Here is a 10,776-nt window from a genome sequence, read left to right as displayed (position 1 = left end):
TGATGATGTGACCCACAGCTGGTGACTACTGCTGGACACGGTGGGGAAAAGAAGCGTTGCAAGTAAGTCTTGGTGTGGGAAAACCAATGCCTGCAAAGGCCACAGCTCTGCCCTGCTGTGTCCATGTGGAAAATGAGGAGTTTGGTCAAAGGCTCATCACTGCTGAGACAGAGAGTGGGTGGTGGGCAATTGTGTTGGTCAGTCCATCTCGGCACCTGGATGGGCTTCAATGTGCAGACGGATCTTCCCAAGTGACCTGTGCAGGGACAGGATGAAGAGAGGAGCACTTTGGCAGAAGAGGCGTTTGCTCCCTCTGTACTGCTGGGAGAGGCTGGGTGGGATAGGAAAGCAAATGGAAATGCAGACGGTGCTCTGCTGAGCATGGCTAGTTAAAGAGCCCGACTATTGGGTTGGGATGTCTCCAAACTGCCTCGAAGCAGGGGAAAATTTTGCCAGCTGTTACTGGGGCATTCTCCTTTGGGAAGCCCTGGCAGTGCTCCTCGTGCTTTCTCCAGTGGAGTGTCTTTATCTTCCAGGCAACGTTAGCGGTGCCCGAAGCAGAGCACAAGTCTACCGGGTAAGAGCGCTTTCTTGACATCGAAGTTTTCCCGGGGATTTGGCTCAGCCAGCTGTGTGCTATTTTTGCACTCCCTTGCCTTGTTTTCAGGGCTCCCGACCTTTACCTAGGGTAGTGGAAAGGAGCCTTTTGTAAACCAGAGTAAGGGAAAAGGGGCTGAGGGGGTTGGGGAAGGGGGGAGGTAGAAGGCCCATGGGAACCCTTTCCTCCGATGGGCTGCTGCTGCACAAGATCTGCTTTCACTTTGCTTCCAGGACCTCACTGGTTTGGCGTGACCAGAAGAGGCAGGAGCTCCAGGAGAAGGAAGCCCATGTGTCTGCTACAATGGAACAGTTTGTGCAGGCAGTGAGCAAGGTTCTGGAAGATAATCGCATCCAAGGGGAGAAGAGAGAGGTAAAGGTGCTGGGGGCGAGCCAGAGAGCTCAGTGCCCTCGGAGGGGTTCCTCCTGCTGGTTCCTCTTGGCCCTTTTCGGTGGTAGCTCTGTCCTTGTGCTGCCTGCCCCACACCTGACTGCCAGGGCTCAGTTTTGCTTGCACTCTGAGCAGCACTGTGAACTTCTCCCTGGGCTGGGTGTCCAGCCAGGCACCTGCTGGGCTTGGCTCAGCTTTGGAGGCCCTTCCTAGAAACTTGCAGGTCAGTCCCATCCTCCGGCCCAGCTGGAAGGGGGCCTCTGCATGCAGCAGCTGGCTCAGGGCATGACTCCATCTCCAGGCTGCTCTGGAGAGTACACAGGGTGGGGAACATGGCTCTCAGGCAGAACCTGAAGGCGGTCTGTGCTTTGGCTCTGGACACTGGTGGCCTTTTCCAGGCTTCACGTGGTTCATCTGGGAATGCTCACAGTCTGGCACCTTTTCTGACAGGTCTTGCCTTGGGTTTTCTGACACGGAGCCCTTCCTTAGCTCTCTGCTAGGAGTCTGCTCATGCAGAACTGCTGTGTGTTTGTGCTCACTGCTGTATCTCCATTCCTTTTTTTTTTATTATTATTTTTCCCCAGAACATTCTGCACTTCACAACGAACGCATTTGAAAAGGCGCTTAAAATCTACACCTGGATGCCTGACTGGGCCCTGAAATCCTTAGGTATGTAGACAGAGTTCAGCTGGTGTCTGACTCTCCCCAAAGCAACAAGCTCTGCATTCAGCGTGAGAAACACATCATAATTCACTGCTTCTGCTAATCTCCTGCCTGTCCTGGTGAACTTCTTCCCATATTCATTTCAGGTGCCACAATTGATGTGCAGAGGACTTCCAAGAGTTATGGCGGGAAAGACGCAAAGAAGTGGTGGATTTTTCCACTCTTTTCTTTTGCAAAACATCCAGAGACCATATTGCAGGTATTGTAAGAGAAATTGTGACAGCTGGTTTACTTTCTTGCTTTCTGGTTGGGAGACCATGCGTTTCTAGTGTGGGTGGGAGTTCTGTGAGTGTGCTGAGCCATGGAAGCTGCAAGAGATGTTTTCTGGGCCCCCAGCACTGATCTGGTCAACCAAATCAGCCCGAAGAATGCCTGAAATGGTCCTCACAGGTCCAGCTCAGTTTTTGAAGGTTGATGGAGTGACATACATGTACATTAGGAACACCGCCCTGCCTCTGCCTTTCAGAAAGCCTCTCAGGCCTCTGCCTTTGAGAAAGCAGAACTGGATTGCGAAAGGCAATTGAGCCTAGGCACTCTCAAAACTTGTGCATCTTCACCTTCTGTTCATAGCCTAGCGTTTACCTGTGAGCTGAATTGCGACCTATAGAGAAGGCAAGGTCTGTGGCTCCTTGCTGAACAGCCAGATCTGTTGGCCCTCTGACTGCCTTGCCACTGACGGTCACTGGCTTTCTCGTTGCAGCCCAGTATCTCCCCAGGCGACTGCTGGGCCTTCCAAGGATCTCAGGGACACGTCGTCATTCGGTTGCCGGTGAAAATCTGGCCAGCAGCTTTTACCATCTGGCATATCTCCAGGACAGTCTCTCCTTCCGGAGAAGTCAGCAGCGCCCCCAGAGAGTTTGCTGTCTCTGTAAGTCTCTGCCTGGCACTTCTTTTTGGGAGGCCCTGGCCGCAAGGAAAAGCAGCGCCAGAAAGCGTGGTGTGTTCCCTCAGGTATCTGAGGATTGGTTGCTGCAGAGCACCGCATCCTATCGAGGGGCACTGGAGACACTTGAGCATTGTTAGACACGCCTGGAACCTTCTTCTGTGGTTCACAGACAAGGATCTGGGAGCAATTGCTCCAAGTGCCCTGACTTGGGTTCACTCTCACTTGCACTAGAATACTGCTAGAGCCAAGGAAGGTGGGAAAGGGTTCCCAGCTTTGGCCTCAGCATATTCTTTTTCTGATGGCCTGCTTGAGACTGACCTGCCCCCATCATCTCTTGTCTTTGAGGGAGTGGATGAGGACAAAACGGAAACGTTCCTTGGGCTATTCGCCTACAGCGTGGATGGAATGATTGCTCAGACCTTCCATGTGCAGGTATGGCAAGTGCGTGTGGGCAGGATGGCAGGGAGGAAGGACGGGTTGTCTGCTAGTCTCTGGAAGAGAGGGTTCAGATGATCACCCAAGCCACCCTCTGCTCTCCCATGTGGCTGCCTCCTGCTGGCAGGATGAGGTGCTTAGCCCACCTTTGGAAGTGCTTTCCTTTTCTTTCTGGTAAAGCAGAAAAAGCAGCAGTGGGAAGGGGCTCTGGAAGGGAATTAGTCCCCTTTAGGGCGAGGAGGAAGAACTGGGGGTGGGAGGGGAGATTGCAGACATCTGTCTCCATCAGCAAGACTGTCCCAGTGTCCCAAGGCAGCATAGGCAGCAGAGCAACTTGGGTTTCCATAGCTCCCCTCAGCAAGCCTCTGAGGCCAGGGCTTTGCTGTCTAGGCACAGAGGGTGCCTCTATGGCCCTGGTGAGAAAGGGCCTTCTGATTTCCCTTGCTTCCTCCTCTGTCGGGGCTGCCATTTGGTCTGCAGCAAGGGGAGTGCTGGCAAAGAGAGCTACATGGTTGTGCTGCAGTTCTTCCCACATGAGTAATGATGCTTCCCCTTGTTTTCTTTACAGAAGGAGCCTCCCAAAACGTTCCGCCATATCAGATTGGAGGTGCGAAGCAACTGGGGAAACCCAGAATACACCTGCATCTATCGAGTGCAGGTTCATGGGCAGATAGAAAAGCCACAAGAATTTCTTAAACACGAATAATAACGTTAGAAAGATGTGGCAGCTCAGTTTCATGTGTTTCAGCCAACCCTGAGGGTGGTCCCTGAAGCAGTGCACCGGGTTTACGTGACAAGGCGTTGGTAGCCGGAGGGGGCTGCAGGGGTGTTCTGAGTTTTAAATTCGGTGTCGCTGCCATTCTGCAGCCACCCCCTGACAGTATAAAAGCAGTCCCTAGGGAGGGCCATGACCCAGGAATGCTGCAAACAGGACGCCCAAATGGGATAGGCTTGGCAGTTAGCACAGGCAGTTTGCGTGGGGCTGAGAGGAGCATGGGGAGTATCCTCTCCTCCCTTTCCCACCTCCCTTTCTCTTCCTCCCCTCTCCTCTGGGAACTCTGCCTCTTACAACTTAGAATTTTAGCAAGGAAGCTACCACAGGGAGTTCTAACGAGCCTGCTAGTTTGCCATGGTTGGACCCCAGCAGAAGGCTGTTGTCAAGAAAAATGAATGGAGACCCAGACAGAGGTCCCACGCAAACATGTGAGTGCCCAGGGCTCGGGCTGCAGCGAGTGCCAGAGCCTGGCCCCTGCAGTGCAGGGCAGCAGATGCGACCAGATGAATGATTTACTCAGCCTTGTGGCTGACCTGAAGGAAGAGGTGGGGAGGCTGAGGAGCGTTAGGGAGAGTGAGACGGAGATAGATTGGTGGAGCCCGTCCCTAGCAGCCCTGAGGCTTAGGCAGCCAGCAGAGGCTCCGTGAGAAGCACATCACCCCCTACTGCCTTGTGAGCAGCTAATAGGAGGGGACCAGCTGGCAGACATTGCTCCTGCCACAGAGAACCCCCTCTCTTTCCTTCCCTTCTCCTCATCTCCCCCGTAACACCATCATAGAAGACAGCCTCTTCTCAGAGGCCTGTGGGGACAGGACAAGAGGCAACGGCCACAAAATGGAGCCCAGGCAGTTCCGCACCAACGGGCGGAAGAAATTCTTCCCAGAGAGGTCTCTTGCGTCAGCCGCGTCCAATGGGCGCCCGCGGCGGCCGGAGGGGCGGGAAGAGCGAGCCAATGGGAGAGGGAGAAGGGGGCGCGCGGCCCACCCGCCCGGCGGTCACGCGCCCCGCGGTGGGTCACGTGGGGGGGGGATGCAACGGCTGGAAACAGGGCGCGCTCTGCCCCGCCCCGCCTTAAAGGGCCTCAGCGAGGCCGTGCGCATGCGCAGAGGCGCTGCTCCGCCTCTGATGGGGCCGGGGTTTTGCTTAATCGCGTTAATGATTTATAAATAAAGCTATCGTTTTTAGGGAAGCCAGGAAGGGGAGGACTCTTAATCTCGTTTAAATGGATGTTGCTGAGTGTCTTTGCTTAGTACCGTGCAAATGAGGAGCCTCGGGGCCCCTCGCAGAGGGTGTTTCCTGGCAAGAATGGGGAATCTGCCTCAAAAGCAAAAAAAAACCCAAAGCTGTCTGAAAAGACCGACTGAGTGGGTCGGACAAGAGCCAAGGAGCAGCTGAGTCTGTACAAAGGCAGGGGGTGATGACGAGGAGTCATCAGCCTTCATCCCCACGGCCCCCAGCAGCAGGCACTGCGCAGGCAATTGGGAGTTTATGCAAATGACTCCTTGGAGCTCATTTTAATACAAAGGGGGGACTGGTTATGCAAATGTGTGTTATAAATTGCCCCCTTAATTAATTTTCAGAGAGCATTGCATTAATAATAGAAAGGAATTTATTGAGTAAGCAACAGCAAGCAAAACAGCGCTGGGCGGCCGGGGAGTCTCGGCTCCGCCAACGGCGCGCACCTCACCCCCGCCAGGGTCCCTTCTTATAGCTTGGTAATTCCGGGATTACGCAGCACATCCTGGGATATTCTGCGACTGCGCGCACTGTTGCTAGGGGGTCGTCTCTGTCCCTCTGGTGGTCGTGAAGATGAAGGTCGTAGTCTTCCTCAGCGTTGTGGTTCAACTTCTTTTTTTATTTGGTCATGTTGGCCCAGCGTGAGACAGGAAGGCAGGATGTTGATACACTAGGTTAGCAACTTACCAGGAGATGGTTCCATGAGCTTTGCAGCAGTGTCTTTGAACAAAAGAGGCAACTGAGATGCAGAAGGAGAGAAGGGGAGGGGGTTCTCTTTTTGTTACATTAAGCAAAAGAATTTTCATAGTGTCTAGCCAAGTATTATACATCTTACTTGCAACAGCTTTTGCAACTCCTGCTCCTCAAACGGAACTCCTTGTTTTATAATACAAAAGGCAATGAACAAACATTTATTGTGTATTACAATCCCTCCTTTTTCTTTAAGTTACTCATTTTGTTCATTGAATCTCTGCAATGCCTGGCTACTAAGAACTAATGTTTCCTTGATTCCTTTGTTGGTACTTATTGGCTCGTATTTGGCATGTATGAGCATTAGACGTGCCGCTTCTAAACATCCCTTTACAATCGCAATCAATTTATTAAAAATACATGGTCCAAAAGTTTGTGCTATTATTAAAAACAACAAAGGTCCTGCTATGGTTGATAATAAAGTAGTAAGCCAAGGTGAATAATTAAACCAAGATTCGTAAAAGCTCTGTCGGGCTTCATTCTCCCGTTTCCTTTTTTCCAACCCTTCCCTTTGTATTGCCATTGTCTTGCCATTGTCTTCCCTTGTCTTGCCATTGTATCTCTTACCACTCCAGTGTGATCAGCATATACAGCATTCCTCTTTCAGGGCTGCACACAGCCTGTCCTGTTGTAAAAAAAAATACCAAATCTAATCCCCTACGATTTTGTAACACTACCTCTGAAAGTGACCTGATAGATTTTCCAGGGCCGAGATGGATTATTCAATTTGGGTCAGGTCCTCGTCCACAGCAATGCGTAAGGAAGTAAATTCTTGATTTTGTTTAACCAATGAGGCTACCCTGGTCCCCACTCCAGCTCCTCCCAGGATTATTAGGGTGGCCAAAGTTAGAGCCGTGAATGGTTCCCGTCTTTCCAGATGATAACTTGCCACTGTGTGCTGGGTATACATACAATCCTCAAGGTGGTATAGAATCCTTGGTATAATTATCACCTGTATACAAAAATCAGGAGACGCATTGAAGAGTTTTAGTGATAGACAAGGAGTTACGCCCACTGACAAACAAACCCACCTAGCGTTGTTGGCTGGGATTAGCCACTCGGTTGATTGTTTTCCATTCTCCATGATATTACATAGGTGACACTTCCCACTAGGAACTGTGCCCACACACCTACCACCTCCAGTGACTTGTGTTAGTGTTACCCTTATGTCTTTTCCCCTACTGCATTGTAGAGGGTTGTTTTCGTTTGTGCGGGTGGGCTCTCCAGGATCCCCAATAGCATCATAATATGAAGGTCTTATAGTAAAGCATAATCAACAGTGTTTTGTTACATTTGGGTTTGTTTTGTTTAATAATTGGTAGCTGGCATTCATGACCCCCCCATATGTTATTCTCAGCTATGTTATCATTCTCGGCTTTACCTGAGCTCATAGGGCTGCTGAGGGTTGGCACTGTAGTATTTTCCGCAGGCTGGATTCCCTGGACGCTTTCTGACAATACCTCATTTGGTCCTACTGCCTATCAGCATCCTCCTTTTTATTAGTATGAGTCCTCCCCTATCTGTTCCGTGTTCGTAAAATCTGACATTTTTCCTAGTACCCAGCTAGTATCGTCCAAGTTTGTTATATTTATATATATAGAACCTTGCAAATTTCTTTATTTCCGTGGAAGGTTCCTGTATACCCTATACCATGCCCTTGCCACCTGTAACGGGGATCCACTTGTCAGTTACAACCTTGCGGCCCATATCCCACTTGTAAGAATTTATTCCGACCAGCCCCGAGTGTCCAGTCCGTAGCAATGGTTTCACACCCCCAGTATGCACAATAATATGCGTTCGGGCATTTACAGTACCCCTTTCCCGGGTTAGAACTTGGGCAGAAATAAAATCCTGATTGGTTAAAGCACGGTTGCACTGACACCAGGTCACATAATGTGATGCGGAACTGGGAGCACCCGCTGTCGTTGTTTGCTGGATGACGAATTGATCCTCCCATCTGATCAAGCTCCATTTAAAAGGCTGGTGGGGATGCGCAGACCCATAGCTGACCAAAACGATGATACTGACTCCCATGTATCGTAGGAGGTGGTCGGAGCCCATCTAAATTGTCGGCCCCTCAGTCCCCCACCGTTTTCACTTCTCTGCCTCGCTTGTCAGTTCGGTTGCAGCAAACTACAAGGTATCGGTTCTTCTTGGCAGCAGCAGTGTTTTTCAGGGGAACCTACTAGGGAGCCTTCGAAACAGGGCCTCCTCCCCTTCCCACGATACACAGATAATATACAACACTTACTGAGTCCGTCTTAGTGTCAGCTTCAAGTCGTCAGGGCCTGGAGCTGCCTCCCATTTACTTTCCCGGACTGGTCCTTTCACACGGCTGGCATGCGTCCATCCTTTCTCCGCAGTTCGAATAGCCGTTTCTGTGGTAAGCAAAACAACATAGGGGCCTTCCCCATAGTGGTGTTTAAAAAGTCTCTTTCCAAGTCTTAATTAGAACTGAGAGTGATCAAGTGGCAATTCCGAGTCATAGGGCATACCATATAGCATCTCAAAAGGAGAAATTCCTATATCAGTTCTGGGCTGTGTCCATATGTTTAACAGTGCAAGAGGTAAGCATTTTACCCAAGAAGCCTTAGTTTCCAGCACAAGTTTTGTTAGTTGTTTCTTAATTTCACCATTCATTCGCTCTACCTTTCCAGAAGAGGAGGGGTGCCAAGGGCTGTGAAAATCCCACTCAATCTCTAAGGCCTGCTTTAATCCTTGCAGTAAAGCTTTACACCCATTCAGTCAGGTGGTCAATTAGGACAAACAAGTAACTCAGTAAAGTCTACCTGTGTACTTTGGAAAGGTCAAAGCCCTGGCTCCTGTCCCCCTCTAGATAGGTTACAGAAGACCATTTTATTTACCCTTTGACATATAGTACATCCTCTGCATGTGTGCTTCCCTAAAGTATATATTCCTATACAGACATGCTTTCTTAGAACAACATCACACATTGCTTGCACCTCCCAATGACTCTTCTGATGTAAAACAGTTAATATTTGCCTCATTATCACTTTATTCAGCATTTCTCTCCCATCAGGGAGTATCGATTTTCCTTAAAATGATCCACATATTTGTAACATTAATACCTCCTTGGGAGGTTGTAATTGCTCCAAAATCTTTTTTAGAATTTACCCAAATAGATAGGTGGCCCTGTAAACCCCTGAGGTAGAATTGTCCACCTATATTGTTGCTTCCGCCCCCATTTCAGGGTCTTTCCAGTCAGAGGTGAATATACATGTACGTTTGCTCTCAGGGCCAGAGAGCACTCCATTAATAACACTGTTATTCCAGTCTAACAATTTACTAGTTGAATGCCCAATTTAATCATCAAATCCCTTCCCAACAAGTTAGTCTCCGCCTTGGATACATACAATGTATCCAAGTGATCATTTTGTCCCCCAGTGATCATTTTATCCCCTAGTCTCAGCTTGGTATCCCCCAAAAGTGGCACTGTTATCCCAGTCCCTTCTACCCCCATCACATTTAGGGTTTCATTAGTTAATTTAATCGCTGATACTTTACAAGTCAGTAATGATTTAGCTGCTCCAGTGTATTGGGTTTGATGGCAAGGTTTGGGGGGTGTGAGGGGTGTGGGGGTGGGAAACTGCAGTGGCAGCCCCCGTGAAAAACAACAACAACAACAACAACAAACAGAAACCTCCCCGTGGTAGATAAGGGACAACTTCATCTGGCCCTAAAGGGGCCCACTGCTGCCCAGAGCCAAGCCATAGCAACACAGTCCGTGCCTCTGTGAGAGCACATCCATGAAAACAAACAAACAAAGAAAGAAACAAAAACCTGCTGCTCAACAGCAGTTGGGAGAGCGAGAAACCCCCCCGCAGACACCAAAGTCAGTGCAGAAGGAGGGGGAGGAGGCGCTCCAGGCGCTGGAGCCGAAGCCCCCCTGCGGCCGCTGGGGAGGCCCCTGGTGGAGCAGGCTGTTCCCCCCTCCCCGATGCTTGGGAAACTGAACAAACACCACAACAACTATGCAAATATACCAAAACTTCTAGACTGTTACTTAGATAACGCCTACATCACCTTTCCCTGCTCATTCAACTTCGAATACCTTTAACACTTTCAACAAACCTTTTAACACTTCCTTTATCTTTCTCTAGCCTTTGCTTTTCTAATGCCGACATCAAAGGCTCAGTCAGGGGCCAACTTAATTCCGTACCTTTTCCCTCCAAGATGCTGAAACAACATCAATATATAACATTTCATCCTGTTTTCCTTCTTTCCACAAAACAACATTGACTGTAATATGGTGTTATAATTAGTAGTTCCATTTAGGGGCCACTCCGCTCCATCCTCTAGTTTATAAAGTGGCCACCACTGATTACAATATTTGATAAGGGCTCTTTTACTCTCTGTACCCTCTCAGCCCACTATATCCCTCCAATGTGTTAGTATACATCCTAGGAGGCTTTTCCTCGGGATTTCTTTGCTTTGAACTTTTCCTATTGTAATCTACAGTGGTTAATATTCCACCGTTTTCCTAGAAGCTCTTTACTCGTCAATCCCAATCCCTCCAAAATCCACAATATACAGATACACAAGTAAAATCAAACCACTGTAAATTAACTGCCTGTAGACAATTACACTGGGGACATTTAAACCTGATGAGCCGATAATATGCCTGGGCAAATTTTGTTCCCTTAGACATACACCTCAATGGCAGTTCTTATATTTACATATTAACATATTAACATATGTATAAAAGAACACTTTAACAAAAATGCCCGGGCTTTTATATATACAATATACAATGTGCAGTTATTATTCCAGTTAGAATTATTCCTCAGCAGCTGCAAACATTATGCCAGTTGCCATTAAAGCTCGCTTACCCTCCTCCTGTCTCTTTCTTAAAATCTCAGACGTCCCCGGAGTTAATGGGGACTGCCACATATTCCTAGTCACTGGTCCCTGAGCGCTAGAGTCAGAGTTGTTATTGGCATCTCCCTGGGGTTGCAGATAAAG

At 49.1% G+C, this 10,776-nt stretch overlaps 1 protein-coding gene across 1 annotated transcript; it reads left to right on the top strand.

Moving 5' to 3' along the window:
* Positions 1-769: 769 nt before the first annotated feature.
* Positions 770-3,738, top strand: LOC309891400 (sperm-associated antigen 4 protein-like; the record flags this gene model as incomplete). The annotated part of the gene is made up of 6 exons (XM_082785767.1): positions 770-970; positions 1,573-1,657; positions 1,798-1,910; positions 2,412-2,579; positions 2,943-3,029; positions 3,601-3,738. 6 exons carry the CDS (start codon positions 770-772, stop codon positions 3,736-3,738), a joined length of 792 nt encoding a protein of 263 aa, XP_082641893.1.
* Between the last annotated feature and the right edge of the window lie 7,038 nt (positions 3,739-10,776).

The sequence above is a fragment of the Aythya marila genome, assembly GCF_965140915.1.
Source record: "Aythya marila genome assembly, contig: HAP1_HAP1_SCAFFOLD_174, whole genome shotgun sequence".
NCBI lineage: Eukaryota > Metazoa > Chordata > Aves > Anseriformes > Anatidae > Aythya > Aythya marila.
This window is presented reverse-complemented; position numbering and strand designations above follow the sequence as displayed.